We start from the raw sequence: 19,378 nt of genomic DNA on the forward strand, positions 1-19,378 counted from the left end.
GCTGGGGTCTTGCTCTTGCTTAAGCTGTTTCGAACACCTGAGCTCCAGTGATCCGCCCGCCTCAACCTCCTAGAGTGCTAGGATTACAGGCTTGAGACACCACGCCTAGCCTACTCATTCCTTTTGAAAGTGGAAATTAGGCTGGCATACTTCAGCCAGGTTGGTATTGAACAGCGCATTCTCCATAGTTCCTGGAGGGCTTTACAGAGTGTTTAGGTCAGGGTTTGAAGGGTATCAAACAAAGTTCAGGTGTGGCTAATTTCCCAAAGACCACGGCTGTATTCTGATGACCTTGTTAAAAAGTGTAACAGGAAGATTGTTTGACTATTTTGAGATTTGTATTGGCCTGTATTTGGCCTCTGACTCAAGCCAGCTGGTGAATGCTAACCTGTGTAGAGTTCTGGTTATTGAGACGCCAACAAACATGCTCAGTTTTACTACAGTAAGTACAACCATCTCCTGACCTAACAGATCAAACTTCTTAGCAGGGTAAAACCTTTTTTTAACTCATCTTCTAGTGATCTGATTGCCAAAACAAAATTATTTTATTTATAGGCTTTATACCTAAGACAGGAAACAGTGATGTTTTTATTCCAATATTAAAATCTTTTTTTTTTGAAAAGAAGCCTTTTGAGGTATAAGTTCAAAGATAACTCATTTATAAAAAATCGAAATTTATTTGACTTAGAATTTTCTTATGTGATTTATCCAAAAGATCATAAAATTTGGAGTCAGAGCACTTTACGCCATAACTGAGTAGCTGCCTAACAAGTTATTTAGCCTTATTAAACCTCAGTGTCCTCATCTGTATAATGTGTATTATAGCAGAGGTTGAATATATTAAGTAGGGCAACATATGAAAGAAATACATACAAAAGCTCACTTACTGCACACTGTTAATCTACAAAAATTTATATGTGTAAAAACAAATACAGGAGCGTGTTGTAATCGCTGAACACTAATCCATTTCCATCCAGAAACATAAGGTGAGCACCTTTTATGTGCCAGGGGACAGGCTGGGCTGCATGGAAGTCATAGTCAGGCAAAGTTGGTCTGTGGTGAGTGTTAAAATAGACATGTAGACAGGGTGTGGTGAGAGGAGAGTGGAGGCCAAAGCAGGGTGCTCTGTGAGTTAAGAGTTGAGGGCCTTTGTCAGCTCCCCTCAAGAAGGAAAATAGATCTAGGTGGGACTGTGTTGAGGTCAAGAGCATACTGGCTAAAGCCAGCCAGCTTGAGTTTGAATCCTTGCTCTGCTGTTGCTAGTTGTATGGCCTAGGGCAAGTCACCTTGCCTCTCACTGCCTCAGTTTCCTCGTTTGAAATATGGGTGACTGGGAGGGTTGAGGTAACATATGTAAAGCATAAGTAGCATGGTACCTGGTATAAAATAAGCCTTCAACAACTGCGTGTTATTTGTAATACTGGCTGTGTTTGAAAACTTTCTGAAATACTTTCACATTGTGGAGGATTTAAGGGGTATCACCTGTTACCTTATCAAGACCTAAGAGAGGAGCCAAACAGATTTAAAACAAAATATCAGCTTTATTAATTGAGGAAAGCTGGCTTGGAGGGCCTGGCTTTGGTGGGCTGCCTCATCCGTCATTCCAGAATGAAACAAATGCACCCAAAGGCAGCCGTGGACTACTGTGGCCTCTCGTGGGGCAGTGCGCACACAGGGGAACTCCCCACAGGCTGGGGAGAACAGGCTATACCTTCAGGGTCTCCCTGGCAGACAGATCCCAGAGGGGCAAAGTGGAGCATGCCAGCCCCCTTTACCCAAATCGACCCAAAATAGGGGGTCAGCAGAAGCCCTCGCCTCTCTTCTTGGCAGTGCCCTGAAGGTGACATCAAGGGAACCCAAGGACAGAGGAAGAGAGTTTTACCCCCAATACAAACTTTCACACAAATTTAATTTTTTTTTGTTGTTCTTGATTCAGTAAAAGCCATTTAGAGTGTGATTGGGTAGGTAAATTTTTAGTTAACTTTTGGGCATTATGCTTGCTTTGTTAAATTGATTGAGATCATTATCAACTGTTTTACACCTTCTCATAGGTTTTTGGCATGTGTAGGAGTTGAGAGAGGGGATGTCGGACATGTCTAGATAGTTATACAAGTTGGGGAAGCTGAGACCCATCAACTCAAAAAAGTTACTTATCGACCCCAGGTACAATTATTTTAACTGATTTAACCCTCCCAGCAACCTGGGGGAGAGGTTCACTTAGCATCGCCGGTTTGGAGAAGAGGAGACTACGACTCTGACGGGTACGTGGCTCAAGGTTTTGTTTGTGGCCAGTGGTGGAGCCAGGATTTGACTCCAGAGCTAATTTTTTAAACTACTATGCCAATTTGCCTCCTTAAACCTTGCTTTGGGAGATATTTTCCTAAGTCTTTTAATGAGGCTTAGATAATTTGACTCCTTGGATTTTAGAACTGGTCAGGGCCATGCAGTCATCCCGTAGACACCCCTCATTTTATTTGTAGAAACTGAGGGCCCAGAGTGTAGGCATTAGGAAGTCCTGTATCCCCAGTGAGGGCTGTCCCCAGGCCTGACTTAAAACCGCTCTCTGGCTTCCATCAGTATCAGATTTAAGGGGAAAACGAACCTCTGTGTGTGCCTAAAGTGGCTTATTTCAGGAGAGGGGCAAAATGAACCAGAGAGAAACATACAGGTATTAACTTAGAGACTTTTGGGTAAGCCTCAATTTGCCTTCTCCCTTTCATGCCAAGAACATTGAGAATTTCATTACAGTAGGTACAGAATTATGTGATTTTTAAAAGCAGATTATCATCTCACCCCTTCTAAACTTTCAAGTTAGTTTCTCCTTCCAGTAGCAAAGGCTTATTGACAAGGAGTTATATCTCCCACATATGAAGTTTGTCGATTGCACTATTTGGTTCTGCAGTGGACAGTGTGTCCATAAATATTTTATTGTGAATGCTGTTGTTTAGTATTTGATTTTTACTAGAAATTGATAGACAAAGCATGAAAACATTAATTGTAGTTACAGAACAAGTGTGAAAATAATATAGCATGCTGGAAAGGAGGTTTGGAGGTAAGGAGGTGGAGGAAGGGAGAGTGGTGTTGATTTCTTCAACAAACCTGAAGGGAGTTAAGAGAGATGTACATTTGAGCAGTCACAATAGGGTTTGGGGCTATAGTTTAAATGTGTTGATTGTAAAGACACCCCACTAAGCATCACAGCAGAGTTGTTCAGAGTATAAATCCAGAGCCAGACTACCAGGGTTTCAGTATTAATACTTGCTCTGCCACCTGGAACTCAGCCAAATTACATAACTGTGCCTTGGTTTTCTCATCAAAAAAAATGGGGCCAATAATAGTTTGTATTTCATAAGGTTGTTCTGAAAATAAAATGAGTTACTAAAGTGCTTAATAGAGTGTCTGGAACATAAAAGTCATGAGCATTTCTTATGCAGCTGCTGCTAAGGAAAACAACAGAACCAAAAATTAAAATTTCAATCAGCAGAGATTGGGAAGAGGAAGGTAGTAGTTTGAGAGTTTATTTTCTCATGTATTAAAATAGGAAGACAGGCCGGGCGCGGTGGCTCACGCCTGTAATCCTAGCACTCTGGGAGGCCGAGGCGGGTGGATCGCTCAAGGTCAGGAGTTCGAGACCAGCCTGAGCAAGAGCAAGACCCCGTCTCTACTAAAAATAGAAAGAAATTATCTGGCCAACTAAAAATATATATAGAAAAAAAAATTAGCCGGGCATGGTGGCGCATGCCTGTAGTCCCAGCTACTCGGGAGGCTGAGGCAGGAGGATCGCTTAAGCCCAGGAGTTTGAGGTTGCTGTGAGCTAGGCTGACGCCACGGCACTCACTCTAGCCCGGGCAACAGAGTGAGACTCTGTCTCAAAAAAAAAAAAAAAAATAGGAGGACAATAAACACTGTTTAAAGTTGACAAGTTAAGAAATGGAGGTGTAACCATATTTGTAGCGGTGGAGGCAATCCTCAGAAGAATTAAAAATAGGTCTAGTGAATATGGTTGGCACTGGTGTATGAAGCTCTGGGAGACTTTCTGTTTTGAGTGTTTTTTTTAATTATCATAAGCATGTACTATTATATTTTTGCCAACTTTCTTGAGGTGTAGTTAATAAATGATAAACTTCACATATTGAAAATAAATAATTTGATAAGTTTTGACATACGTGAAACCAGCACCACAAAGATAGATAAATCCCCACCCCCCAAAAAGCCAGATTTAAATTTCTTAGTCTAAATAGTCTATGTTTAGTAACTTATGTATGGGCTTTAATTCTCATTGAGCTACAGCATCACTTAATTCAGAATATCTTTTTGACTTCAAGGAGTATTTTCTTTTACTGATACAATGTTTTTGAAGTCTGTATCTTCGTATTCAGGTGATCTTATGCATCGGAAATGAAACCATCAAGCTAATAAGAACCTCCAGTGATTTTTTTTTCTTATGTATTTTTTTTTTCATGGAACATTCAGTGGTTAGATGATAGGATTTCAGACATTGGAATGGGGAACAGAGATGATTAAAGTCTTCCCTAGACCATTACAACTATTTGCTTTTCGAAAGTTCCATCCCTGCTGAGGTGGGTGATGCTAACTGGAGCTGGCTGGGGGGAAAAAAAACAAAACAAAACAAGTTCTGTCCATTTTGTGGGCTGTTTCCTCTGACCAGGGCTTTCTGAATGTATATGCTGCATGTTCAGTTAGGATTCACAGGCACAGGAAAAATGTTGCTGAAATCCGTGTCCCAATTGAATAAAGCCTGACTTCCCCACTCCAGGACCAGCCACTACCGCTTCCCACCTGGAGCTTCCCCTTTACCACGCAGCGGGTGCTGGGACGGAGCGGGCACTCTGCTCTCTGTAGAGCAGCTTTAGTTCTGGAGTCCCGAGTATGAATTGAAGATGTCATTTCAATAGAAACCAGACTAAGTTTTGTGGTTAACTCAGTTTTGTGATATCATTAATGCCAGAGCTGAGCTGTGCTCTGGGTCCAGTGTGGGGGTTTCTGTGGTTTTTTGGTTTGGTTTTTGTGGGCTGGCTTGGGCACATAACTGCCTTTTTATATCATTGTTTCTATGGGGAAAATGCATTCAGTATTTCCAACAGAAACACAAATGAACTTTTTAAACACAGCCTATTCACAATAGGTTGTAATAGCACTTGACAGAGGGCTTTGTGTTTAAAATAATGTAGTTAGTTTTAGCCTAAGGGCAACATGTTTCTCCAAATCATAGACTTCCCTGAAAATCATAGGACAAATGTGTTAGGATTGATTTGATGTTGAATGAAACTTAAAGGACAAATGTGTTAGGATTGATCCTCATTGGTTTTATTTAGAGGATTGTGATGTTTCTTAGGGAATGGGCTATTGAACTTAATGGCATCATTCACAGGTCAATATTAATGTGTCCATGATGATGATGTTCTGTATTTTAACTAACAGGTTTTCAGGAGGCCTGATATAAGGGTAAGGCTATTTGGCTTTTGGCAGATGGGCCTCCTCCTTGTGTGTGTCTGTGCTTTATTGAACACTTAGTCTATTTAGTGTTCTTTACCCTCTCGGGGGTTTTTATGAGTCACTCAAATGAATTTGCTCTGCTGTGTCATAGCTTTAAGTGTTCACTAGAAATGCTTTATTTGTTACAATGTTTTTATGTGCAATAAAAGCCAATGTGCGTGAGGGCAGGATGCTGAAATTGTTACCAATGTGCAATACTGACTTTTGTTGTACTAAGTGAATTATGACCAAATGGATATGCATGGCAGGGGTGATAAGGCTAGGCCTACTGAGGCCTCTTTTAACCTTGTTTGTCATGTAATTCATGCTAAAGAATTCAACAGCCCCCTAAAAAGTGGTCAACTGTCTGTAAAGTAAAATTTCAAGTCATGTTTGTGTTTGCATGTTGAATCCAAAAAGCAGAAGTGCTAATTTTAAAGATAAATTTTGCAAAGTCAATCCCCATTAGTATTTTTAAAAATGCAGCTATTGTAAATTATAGCTTATATTTTCCTCATGATTTTCCTTCCCTTTATTTCAGAGTATTCATAAAGCAAGACAAAGATTGGTAACGTGCATGCATTTAAACCTTAGTATCAGATATTGAAAATTAACCTATTTTCATTAAATGAAAACAATGCGGATTTTGACAGTATCATTTAGGGATTTCAGTTTTAAATTTTTAATTTTATTGAGGCCAATGAAGTAGTATAAAAATAAGAAGGTTAAATCCAATTCTTATTCTAGTCGGTTTGCCTTTGTTTAATCTTGTTTTCACCATGTTTTCTTTTGCTTGTGGGAATCATTTTCTTTCATCAATTCACATTGTTAAATATTACTGTTTGGCTTTACACTTGCATGACTTTGAAATGTATGGGTTTTTTTCGTTCATTCATTTTTCTGTTTTTAAAATTTTAAGGCAAAGAATGATTAGATTTTCTTTGTATTTAAAAAAGGAAATTTCAAAAACTGGCTGCATTTAGAAATTACACTGCCTTGAAGGGTAGCTGTGCCAACTATGTGCTAAATTAAATCTGAGGATAAAGTGTAAAAATGTGATAAGTAGTTATTGTACTTTATTGACAAAAACAAAAGGTGGGAAATAGTAAATTCTTTTAAAAGCTTTACTGTTTCTTCACTGGTTGCCTTTTTAAGAAATATAGTCATTAGAACCAAAGTGTCATGAAGAAAAAATATATCTATGCTACATTTTGATATTTTATGCTTCAGAGACTTGATACAACTTTAGAAAGGAGTTGTAGTCTTATCTTCAGTATGCATATTCTTTATACTATCTGCTGAATGAAAAGTTCAATTTTTAAAGTTTAAAAAAATTCTATGAAGAAATTAAGAACAATATACCTTTAAAGTGATTGGAAAAAAATTAAATAAGGATGTGTGACCTCTTACCTGTTTCTTTGAAGCATGTTAATAAAGTAATTAGAAATATTTAATATGATATTCATAAATCACAGTATTAGCAATAAGCAATAATGTGTGCGTGTGTGTATGTGTGTGTATAATCTCTAGCATGTGATATTTGCATGCATGCAGTGGAATTGATCCCTGGGCAATATAATAGTTCTTTAGAGTATTTGAATACTTACTGTGTTTAAAATACATGTCTATGAACGGCCTTTGTATTTTGGCTTGACTTTGCCCTTTACCTGGTTTCTGTGGATGCATTATCTTCTGTGAGCACATCATGTGCCTGCTATTTTTCTTTGCTATATGCTATAGTATTGCTTGGTTTTTAAAAAGATAGTGCATTCTTTGAAATCTGTGATGTATGTTTGCTTTTCATTTTTCTACCCCAACACAAACACAGAATAGATACTCCATTTTAGGCTGAGGATGCTATAGATGGCCTACACTTTATTTCCTTAACTCCAAGGGGGAAAATGTTGTGATTTGCAAAGCTGTGAAAGGTGTGTCGACTTTTACATGCTTACTGTCTCTTTAAAAAAGAAATTCTGTCCTTTCACCTGTCTGTTTGCACGTGTTTCTCTTTCTCCTCTTTGCCTTTTCTTGTCCATGCACCTGGTGCTGTGCAGGAGATTCAGGAAGAACACAATGGCTACCCTTCTGAAGCTGAAGCTGATCAGGTGGCAAGTTCTACGTGTTCATCTGTTTGTAGCTACAGATCATGTATTTAGAAGCCATTTCATACTAGATTTCTAGATGATAAGCAAAGCTTTCCATATGCTTTTACCACTACAATACTGCCCTCCTGTTCAAATTTGGTAGATTCCATCATGACATTATTTGCAAAAATTGGTTTATCCAACATTTTTTCAACCAGAAATTTGTTCATCTGTGCTTCTCGGTTTCCCCAGATAGGGTTATTGATGAGTTTAATGACCCTCCATCACTGAAGGATTCTGCAGTCCCTTTACAAAGACATAGAGGGGACAGATACATATGCTAAGGGTGCCGCTTGAAGGTTCAGACGTTGCTGTATTCAAATTTACATGGTCTGTGCCCAGCACGATACCTGCTACCTTGTAGGTATTTATAGAATGAGTACATATATTTATTAATCAGAATACGGAATTATTCATTGAGTATTCTCGAGTGTTTACTCTTTGCTCAGTACCTTTAGACCCTCGCTGGAGTTTTCTAAACCAGCAGTACTTGTATAGAAATTCAATATGTGAAATCAATAGAAGAGCAGCTTCAGGGAAGCACGGCAAGCCCCAGATGCTCAGCTGTGTATTTGTCTACCAGCACTCAGCCCTACCCTCCTTTAGTGACCCTGAAAGCATCTTGAAAAGCCCAATTTGAAAACCACTGCTTTTGGCATGCAGCCATTATATAAACTATCCACCTGGCAGCTTAGATTTAGGTGGAGGAGAAAAGTAGTGGGAGAGGCCAGGGTCATCTGGGTGGGCTGGAGCCCTCAGGGACAAACTCAGGGAGCTGGCAGATGTCAGCTGGACCTTCAGGGTCACTGGAACAAGATTGGGATAAGCTTATCAGAGGGAATTCCTCAGCTGGGCAACCTTTGAGCAAAGGCACCAAGAGGAATAGGTGTGTTTATGAGATCAAATTTAGTCCACAAGAATATTCCATCCTTTGGTTGTGCTGAACATGGGTTGGATAAATCAAGGGTCAAATCATGTCTTGTGTAACCTGGTAGTTGCAGTAAAAGCTTAATATAGCATAAGTGTGAGTCCCATCTCCTAACACCAGCTTTATAGAAGGGAATCTACTGTACTCACCAAAACAAACAAAACAGCAAGCCTTTAAAAACTATTCTTCTTTTAAGCTCCTATGCTAAAGCTAAATGTGTTTCTTTTACAAAATGAACCTTTTATGGGGAAATCTGAAGCAGTCAAATCATTTGTTTCATTCTGATACTTGCTTTTTCATCATTTAAAAAAGCATGTCCCAGATTTAATTATCACTAGTGAGAAGTTTGTCTTACTATGTCTTACCAACACATTCATGCCTTATATAAATGCACAGATGTTTCAAGCCAAACTTGACATGACTATAGGAAGAGAAAAAAAACGTTTGATTTTCAGCCTCTATCTTGAGAGCCTTGTGCATTCTTAAAATGGTCCCAATCACCTCCATCTCCCATCTGCAACATTTTGTTAGCTAGTCCTGGGTTGAGGACTTTAAAATGTTTGTTGCTTGCTCTAAAACTTAAAGGGAGTCTTATATTCCCAATCCCCTCCAGATTCAGTTGATTAAAGCAGTTTGTGTTAGTAAATATATTTCAAAATAATCTCCATTTATTTCAAAATATAAGTTGAGAAATTCTGTATGATATATAGTAATATTTAGCCATTAAATTAAGCTTTAACAATATAATATTTGAAGTACATTAAACCTCTGATATTGATTAAAATAGTTTTCTCACTTTCTAACTGTGTTACAAAATTAGTCACTAGTTCAGGCAACAAATTAAAGCAGACTCAAATTAAGGCTTCTATTAAGATCTTTTAGTGTTTCTAAAACTGGACATTTAAAAATATGTTGGTTTATGCTTTACTGTATAAGAAATACATTTCCAATTCAGATGTGAGTATAAGATTGAAACCATAAATGGTTCTCCACATCCCCTTTAATGTGTTAATTCCCCAAAAAAAATTTGGCTGAAACTACCTTTAAAAACAATGTAGATGAAAATTTTAAATTCAGTAAATTGTTTGGCAGTAATGATGACTCCTAATCTATATTATTTTAACCATGTGTCTTTTGATGAGGAGGAGGATGGACCATGTCATTTTGTGCCCTCCCAGTAGAGAACAGACATACCTCTGATGAACATTTAGCATTAATTTTGCTATTTATAGTTTGACTTTTTTCCTTTATCTTATAAAATTTGATGAAACTACTGGTGTTTCTAAATTGACCATTAAGTCCCTTTAATAAAACATTGACATATTCTGATAACTGTGAAAAATAGTTTATGTTGAATTTATAATAACTTAGAATTATAAAAGACATCCATTTTAAACTACTTTGCTTTACAAAATTATGCTGAAAACTTGGTATTGTCCGACCTGTTTTCCGCTGAACACTAGTGGCCTCCGATGTTAACAGGTGTTCCTTGGAAAAAGCAGTCCCTGATAAACTAGGTATGAGAAATGCATTATACTCTAGCGCCCTCTTGCTGATTCAATGTACATTAACACACTAAAGACTTGTCTCGCTAAAAAAACAGCTTAACTTGCTTTGCTTAACCCAGCATTTTCCAAACTTAAAAAAAAAAAAAAGACTTAGTCAAGTCTCTTGGGAAACTAATGCTTTATGAAACACAGCTTGGGAATTGCTGGGGTTATGATCACCTTATTCTTATTCACGACACATTAAGTCAGAAATGCCAAGGAGAAAGTGACTGGTTTCCTTGGCAGCATCTCATGGTGGGTGGCGGTACCTTGGAATAGGCCCCGAGTTCAGGCTCTGGTCCCTAGCTTTGTAGTTCAACACCATTTTCTCATTTCCCCTGAGTTATCTAGCACTATCCAACTAAACTTACAAGAGACTGGCTACTGGGCTGCGGTGCCAATCTGGTCATTTAAAAATGTGGTAATGTGTCTTTCCAGTCATTCATTCATGGCATCCTTTTCCTAGTAAAATGGTAGCCAAAAAACTTAGTAAGTCACTAGCAATTTTCTTGGTGGGTGTGAAATGAGTGCAGAGTGAATTGGCTTGGGGAGATGCCTGAAGAACACACCTTGCTTTGCAGCATGGACTAAATACTCTTGTCTGCCAGATGAGGGAGTACTCTAGGTGAACACTGACAATCTCACTCTTCATGTCCCCTGTCCACCTGCACACACACATACACACACACACACACACACACACACACACACACACACACACACACACACACACACACACACACACACACACACACACAGAGGTAACTGGCTTCCGTCCCAAGGTCTAGGGCTTTCCTTAGTTATATATTCTCCTGAGAGCATTCCCTAGTTATTTTAAGTAGACTTCAGGCTTTCCCAAACTATCTCATAGGCTGGGTTATTTCTAGAGCTAGCTGTGCACCCACATCTAGTGTTGATTTTATTTGTATTAGTTTCACGCTCAGAAGGTAACCTTTTTGTGACCTTATTTCCAAATTCTAGAGGCACCTTATGATAGCTATCTATGTAGTAATTATAGTATTTATCTGTCATGTCAAGCCATTTCTGTATTAATGCTTTCTAACTGTGAAATTTAAATATGTTGTAACAATTTGCTAGAATATGCAGCATGATGTCCTGTGATGCTAAGCTTTGAAATTGTCTTTTAAGGGGAAGGGGGCTTACATTTTGCACGCTTATAGCGACAGCACAGAACACCAAAATTCTTCTCAGGTATGCAGATGGAAAGTGAGAGTTACTCCTGTTTGGTTCTTCGCCAGGCTCTAAGGGATGGAAATAAGCTGGCACAGATGGAAGAAGCACCACTTTTTCCAGGAGAATCAATTAAAGCCATTGGTAAGTTTAATGTGTACACTTTGTTTAAAATGAAATGACACTTTATTTTCCAACACAGGTGATACATGTGCTGGAGATCAGCCAGACCGATTTAATTAGGGGATGGACTCGATTTATTCATTCTTATTAGTGTCATCATGACCTAACAGATAGAAAATTATAGAGTATCCTGTTAAGCTCCAATTGAGTATCTGATGGCATTTCCAACAGAAGGGCCCGACTTTTTGTGATGAACTGGAAGCTGATCAGACACTCAGTGTAATGTCAGTTCACTGCTGTGTTGGGATCCTTCAGTGTAAGAAAAATGTATTGATAGAAGATCCATATCATATTTTAATAACAGTTTTGAAAACTTGGCAAGGAAATTTTAGTGGCTTATAAGATTCCAAAAAGTACAATTTTAGTGCAAGAAAAAGGCATGTGTTGCTTATGATGGTGATGACGTGAGGGCTCCCATAGTCCTCCATGGTGTTTGCCAGGCCTTTCAGGAGGCAGTTGATTGTGCCATGGGTGGGTGAGAGGGACAGCTGGGTGTGACCTTTTCATCTTTTCCATTGGTTGAATTGGACAGTCTGGCTCTCTAGGCTGAATGTTTCCTTTTTCCTTCATGGCTTCCTCCCAAAGATATGTGCTCAGTCTCAGAGTATGATCATTTGTGTCAAGAATGTTTGAGTAGCTGGGCTCTCCTACCAGAACCTCCAAACAGCTGCTACTGCTGCATATCCTAGTCTCTGCCTCAGGACCATGCTTATCCTGTTCTTGTTCTCGGTTTTGAAATTCTTTCTTTCCTTGGGTTCTGGGACTTCATTCTCTTCTGTATGTCCTCTGGCCTCTCTCTTCCTTCTCTGGGTGGGTGTTCTTCTAGCCCTGCTCACATGCTGCTTTCTGAATGATCTGTTTAAAATGCAGAGCTAATTATGTCACATGCCTGCTGCTTTTCCAGACAGTAAACCTCACAGATTTTAAGTGTGTAATGTGAAGAAGGTTTTTTTTTTTCACTTTATTTTTATCTTTATCAGTGGGCCAAAATTAACTTAGAAGAGATTAGAGCTGATCTAGGTTGATTGATCACTTTCTACATCAAAGACACATTTTGAATCAGCAGGGGGAGTATTATAAAAGCTTGGACTGCAAGCTCACAGTTGTCTTGGTAAGAAGAGAAGGCTTCAGTGGATCCAGGTGTGGTCCCAGTGCTCTATCTCTCCTGTTTGCTTCTCCTTTCACTGTGGAAACAGAGCTCAGAGACAGGGAAGCTCCCACCTGGCTCCATTCCAATCCATTATGGGAAATATCTTAGAGTTAGATGTTAAGAACATCTGCAAGTCCTTAAGCAAATAAGTATGCTTTATGCTCCTCCAGTGGCTTGCAAAGGGTAAGTAAATTAACCTCTGCTTTTAAATAAAATATATTCCTGGAAGCAAAGTGTTAAAATAGGTCATTGTAAAGTATTACCTATGGAGTATTATTTCAGTTTGTCATTGTCAGAATGTGAAGAGTTTTGACAATATATACCTGGGAAACCATCATCACAGTCAAGGTAATGAACATATCCATCACCTCCCAGAAGTGTCCATTTCTTTATGCCCCTTTATAATCCCTCCCTCCTATGCCATTTCCCCCCTCGCCAAGCACTATAGACTAGTTTATATTTTCTAGCATTTTATAGAAATGTAATCATAGAGTATGTTCTTTTTATTGTCTAGCTTCTTCCAATCAAACAATGATTTTGATATTCATCCGTATCATGGCATAGGTTAACAGTTATTCCTTTTTATTGCTGAATATAATTCGATTATATGGATACATGACAGTTTGCTTATCCATTCATCTGCTGGTGAATATTTGGGTTTCTACTGTTTGGCACTACAAATAAAGCTGCAATGAACATTAATATGCAAGTCTGTATGGAGGTATATTTCCTTTTCTGTTGGGTAAAGACCTAAGGAATGGAGTGGCTGAATCATATGGTAGGTATATAGTTTATTTAAGAAGTTGCTAAGTGTTTTCCAAAGTGGTTGTACGTTGTACCAGTATATGTTCCCACCAGGAGTGTATGAGCATTCCAGTGCTTCCTTTCCAATCTGAATGCCTTTTTTTTTTTTTTTTTTGCTTTACTGCTCTTGCTTGAACCTCCAATATAATGTTAAAAGAGAAGAGGTAAGAGCAGACATTCTTGTATGGTTCCTAATCTTGGGAAAGCTTTCAATCTTTCATCATTAGCTATGATGTTAGCCCGTAGGTTTTCTGTGGATGCCCTTTGTCATGTTCAGGAAGTTCCCTTCTATTTCTAGTTTGCTGAGATGGATGTTAGATTTTGTCAAATGCTCTTTCTATATCTATTGATATAATCATGTGATTTTTCTTCTTTAATATGATAGATTACATCAATTAATTTTTGAATGTTAAATCAACCTTGCATTCCCAGGATAAACTCAACTTGCTTATTATACATTAATTTTATATGTTGCTGGTTTTGGTTTATTTTTTATTAAAATATTATTTTTCATCAGTATTTATGAGATAGATTGATCTGAGGTTATCTTGTAATGGCTTTGTCAGATTTTGGTGTCAGAGTAATGCTGGCCTCATAGAATGAATTGAGAATTATTCTGTCTTCCTCAGTTTCCTCCCCCCTTCCTTCCTCCCCCCTTCCTTCCTACCCCTTCCTTCCTCCCCCCTTCCTTCCTTCCCCTTCCTTCCTCCCCCCTTCCTTCCTCCCCCCTTCTTTTCCCTTCCCCCCTTCCTTCCCTCCTTCTCTCTCTTCCTCCCCTCCTTCCCCTCTTCCTCTTCATTTTCTGTCTACTTATATCAAGAACAGTTTATTTCTTCCTTGAATATCTGGTAGAGTTTACCAGTGAAGCCACCTGGGCCTTGAGTTTTCTTTGTGGGAAGGTTTTAATTTTAATTTCTTTAGTAGTTATAGGGATATTTAGGTGGTTTTTTTCTTTGGTAAGCTTTGGTAGTTTGTCTTCCTAGGAATTTGTCCATTTAATCTACGTTGTTAAATTATTCGTTATCATATTTCTTTATTATTACTTTAACATCTGTAGAATTTGTAGTGACATCACCCTTTCTCATTTCTGATAGTTAATGTGCATGTCGTCTCTCTTTTTTCTTCCCCGCTGGTCAGTCTGGCTAGAGGTTTATCAATTTTATTGATCTTCTCAAAGAATTAGCTTTTGGTTTTATTATTTTCTTTTGTTTCTATTTCATTGATTTCCGCTTTGATCTTTCCTGTCTTCTGCTTACTTTGGGTTTAATTCACTCTTCTTGCAGTGTTGAGCCTAAGAATACTGAGTCATAGAAATGCCCCCTGTATTTCTGGAGACAAGATTTGATTTCAGAAGTCACATAAGGCTTTGCCTTAAAGAAAAAAGAAATGTGTTAGTTCAAAAGCTGCCTTGTCTCAGGAGGGCGTCTCCTTGGTCAGTAAAAGCTGCACTTCAAAGAGACAGCTGTAAACTGGGCCTATGGTTCTCACCTGTTTTGAAAGACAAGACAGGCCTCTTCCTAGAGCCATGGGTTGCCGGAGCTGGCAAGGACCCCCGGAGATGAGAGCTGATCAGAGAGATATGCTAATGCCCAAGCCGGGCCCAGAAGGAGCCATGCGGTTAAAGTAATTAACACAAGGCACAGCTCATGTTGACTTCTGAGATCATCTCTGTCTCCAAGAACACAATCACCGGAGCCAAGATGTCTCTGTTTTTTGCTAAAGTAATAGCCTTATCAGAAAACTTAGAAGTTTGCCCCGAGAAGATTTTACAACTCATTTTTCCCTAGTTAGAGTTAGTTAAAGGATCTGTAGTAGCCTTTTAGAAGACTTTGACCCTAAAGCAAACTGCCTGTTAAGGGCAACGGGAGCTTGTATCTACCCTATATAATACCTGTGTGGATTTTCAGTTTTGGGAGATATTTCTGGCGGGAGGAAATATCCCCATCTGGATATCCTCCTTTTATCTATTTTCATAAACCTTTACTTTATAAACTATATCTTTGGCTCTGTGTATTATTACTATTATTTCTGTTTCCTACTATTTTTTCATCCTTTGCGATGACCCCTGCCTGAGAGACCTGATCGGAAGAGAAAACCTCTTTGCTGGGAGCGCAGCTAACGCCCTGCAAACTGGCGTGGTCAACTTAGAGACCTGACCCGAAGAAAGAGACAAAACCCCCTTTGCGGGGAGCGTAGCTAACTCCCCGCATTGCAGTCATTGATTTGAGACCCTTGTTCTTTTCTAGTATAGGCATTTCTTCCAAGCGCTGCTTTAGCAGCATCTCGCCAATTATGACTTTGTGTTTTCATTTTCATTTCATTCAAAATGCTTTTGAATTTCCCTTTTTATTTCTTCTTTGAGCCTTGTGTTATTTAGGAGTGTGTTGTTTAATTGCCACATATTTGTGAATTTCCCCAATTTTTTCTTGTTATTGAGTTCTACTTTCATTGTGTTCAGAAAAGATACTTTGTATGACATAAATATTTTTATATTTATCAAGACTTGTATTATGGCCCAGAATATGGTCTGTTTTGGTAAATGCTCTCTGTGCACTCGAAAAGAATGTGTTTTATACTGTTGTTAAGTAGTGTTCTGTAAACGTCAGTTAGGTTTTGTCGATGGTGGTGTTGAAGTCTTCTGTGTTCCTTACTTATTTTCTGTCTACTTCTATCAATTATTGAGAGAGTGCTTTTGAAATCTCTGACTATAATTGTGGATGTGTCTGTTCCTCTTTGCAGTTCTATTGGTTTTGCTTCATGTATTTTGAAGCTTTGTTATTAGGTACATAAATGTTTAGGATTATTATGTCCTTCTGATGAATTGGCCCCTATATTATTATGAAATGACCTTCTTTAGTCCTGGTAATATGGTTTGCTCTGAAATTTACCTTACCTGATATTATAAACATTACAGCTTTCTTTTAGTTAATATTAACATATATTTTTGAATTGCAAAGGTGTTTTCATCCTTTGAATTTCAAACTGTTTGTGTCTTTCTGTTTAAGGTGGGTCTTTTTCAGGCCACGTATAGTTGGGTCTTTCTTTTGTATTCAATTTGATAATCTCTGCCTTTTAATTGGGGTGTTTAGACCATTTACATTTTATATAATTAATATAATTAGGTTTAAATCTATCATCTTGATAAGTGTTTTTTCTTTGTCCCATTTGTTGTTTGTTCTCTTTTTCCTCTTTTTTCGGTTGAATTGAGTACTTTATAGGATTCCATTTTATATCCTATGTTTGCATATTAACTATAATTCTTTGTTTTGTTATTTTACTGATTGCTTTACATCTACTTTCAAATAAGTTTATGCTTCTTCATGTGTAGCATAAGAACTTTATAATAGTAGACTCCCACTTGTCCCCTCCCTGCCTTTATGCTATTGTTGTCATCTATTTTATGTTTACATATGTTATAAACTCCACAATACATTCTTTTTATTTTTGTTTAAAAAGTCAATTACCTTTTAAGAATAATGATAATAATGCCTTAGTATCCTATGAAAGCACTTCCTGATCCACTCACTGCCTCAACCTCTCTGGTCTCATGTTCCATCATTTTCACTATCCGCTTTGATTCAGCCATACTAACCTCTAACAGTATGATGCTCTCCCCTTCTTTGCTTTCATCTCTCTTTCCCCCTACCCGCTTCCCTGCTGAGTTAAACTGATCCTTTTCTGAGCTTTTATCACTTTGTGTACACATCATTATTATAGCATTTATCAGGCTATAGTATAATGGTGATTTTTCTGTGTAGTATTTCTTATGAGTCATGGACTGCTTATAGGCAGGAACTGTGTCCAGTTATACCTAGAACCCTAACAATAGAGGGCACTCAGTACATAATGAGCTCTAGAAAAGTTTAATGGAATTGTTTGGAGAACTTGGCTGAATGACAACTTTAGTACCTTTCATTATCTCACTTGGACTCATCTGTAGCGATGTATATTTGTCATTCCAATGGAATAGAACTTTGGGAAAATCATGAAGATGTGTATTTGTGCTAGATGTGAGCTATTTAATGTTCATGGGAATTAAATACATTGTACACTTTATTGATATTAACAAAAAGAAAATTAAAATTGATAAGCTGATAAGGAATTTGAAACAAGTCTTTTTCCGCTTAATTGATGTGGTTCTACTTTTTGTCATCTGTGAAGTAGTTTCCTTTGGAGGTGTGTTAGAGGACGGCATTTAGCTTTCATTAGTTTTAAGTTGCAGCAATTTATGAAATGGTAGCAGAGTTTAATGTTTTGAATATGATTAATTTATCACCCAGAGAAAATGTTAACTACATGGAAAAATAATGACAAAATATAACTTATGAGGCCTTATACTTAAAACCTCATTAAGTAGCAAATCGGAATTTTGTTTAAAAAATTGAAATATGTTAGAAGACTGTCCATCTGTATCTTTATTTAAAATAACAATTTCTATAATTTTATTAAATTTAAAATTTCTAGAACACTGGAATCACAAATATATATATGTTTGGAAACTCATGTTAAGATTTATTAAAGCACAAGTCTATGGCAGTGGTTGCTATTTTGGTTTTTTTTCTTTCAGTGAAAGATGTCATGTATATTTGCCCATTTATGGGAGCAGTGAGTGGAACCCTGACAGTGACGGACTTTAAGATGTACTTCAAAAGTGTAGAGAGGGTGAGTTTTTAAAAGTGTGCTTTATTTTTAAAAACACTTTGGAACACTAGAAGAAGAAAGTAAAAAAAATCCCCTAAAATCCCATCACCCTGAGATAGCCAAAGGTTGGGTTTTAAGGTGTGCACATTTGCAAACAGATTTTGTATCTTGAATAAAAAGGCTGTTAAGGTACTGCTTAACTTGAAGGGGAAATTTCATTGTACTCTCAATATATATTTCCTAAAGCATGCTATAGATCAGACTTCAGTGTATTAGCTGGAACAAAGAGGAAATGTGAAGTAAACAAACATGTTTTGTAACCCAGCAAAGACTTAAAATGTGAAAACTCAGTTGACTGACATTGATGAGCATTATTCTTAATTTTAAACCTAGGATCCACATTTCATCCTTGATGTTCCCCTTGGAGTGATCAGCAGAGTTGAGAAGATTGGAGCACAGAGCCATGGAGATAATTCTTGTGGCATAGAGATCGTGTGTAAGGTATAATACAAACACCAGTGAAAACTAAAAGGGGGTAATTGGCTCAGAACTCTTTCTGACTCATTCTTCATGGTCTTTGGACAGTAGATTAATTTGTACTGTTAGTAACTCACATGTTTTCAGGACAGTGACCCCTTCAAATCTCATATCAACAAATTCAAACCATTGTGTAACCCCTTGAAGTAAACCTTTTATTTTCTATTGAAGTATAGCCATCCTTCAGCATCCATGGGGGATTGGTTCCAGGACTCCCCACCCCTGGCATATGCCAAAATCCATGAATGTTTAAATTCCTTATATAAAATGGTATAGTGTTTGCATGTAGCCTACATACATCCTCCTGTATACTCCTGTATACTTTAAGTCATCTCTAGATTAGTTATAATACTTAATACAATGTAAATGCTATGTAAATAGTTGTTATACTGTATTGTTTAGGGAGTAATGACAAGAAAAAAGTCTATGCATGCTCAGTACAATTGCAGCCATTCATTCTTTTCCAAATATTTTCCATCCATGGTTGTTTGACTCCATGTATGTGGAACCCATGGATACAAAGGGCTGTTTTTCTAAATAACCTGGACCTATAACCTAAGTGCTGACATTGTTTGTTACATATCAGAGAAATCAAGTGGAAAGCAGAGACCAATACATATTTCCAGTTTGTTGTTTTAAGACTATTCTTCAGAACAGTGGCTGGTCAAAGACTGCCTAAAGGGACAGCAATATTTTATAAATTATGTGATTTAAAATGCAACTAAATTTCTTGGCTATGTTGTAATTTTCATCTTGA

At 37.7% G+C, this 19,378-nt stretch overlaps 1 protein-coding gene across 5 annotated transcripts in view; it reads left to right on the forward strand.

Annotated features, from left to right (window-relative positions):
- MTMR1 (myotubularin related protein 1) overlaps positions 1-19,378 on the forward strand; it is a 59,239-nt gene that overhangs the window by 14,594 nt on the left and 25,267 nt on the right. Inside the window, exons 3-6 of one of the 5 annotated variants that reach the window (XM_045538404.1) lie at positions 5,443-5,466; positions 11,375-11,450; positions 18,011-18,105; positions 18,478-18,585. In XM_045538404.1, coding sequence (XP_045394360.1) covers positions 5,443-5,466; positions 11,375-11,450; positions 18,011-18,105; positions 18,478-18,585 — 303 coding nt within the window. Of the gene's footprint in view, positions 1-5,442; positions 5,467-7,550; positions 7,602-9,509; positions 10,086-11,327; positions 11,451-18,010; positions 18,106-18,477; positions 18,586-19,378 lie in introns of those variants that run through there. The other 4 variants (XM_045538410.1, XM_045538406.1, XM_045538407.1 and 1 more) reach the window with 4 other exon arrangements.

This window comes from Lemur catta, chromosome X (assembly GCF_020740605.2).
Source record: "Lemur catta isolate mLemCat1 chromosome X, mLemCat1.pri, whole genome shotgun sequence".
In the NCBI taxonomy this organism is placed as follows: domain Eukaryota; kingdom Metazoa; phylum Chordata; class Mammalia; order Primates; family Lemuridae; genus Lemur; species Lemur catta.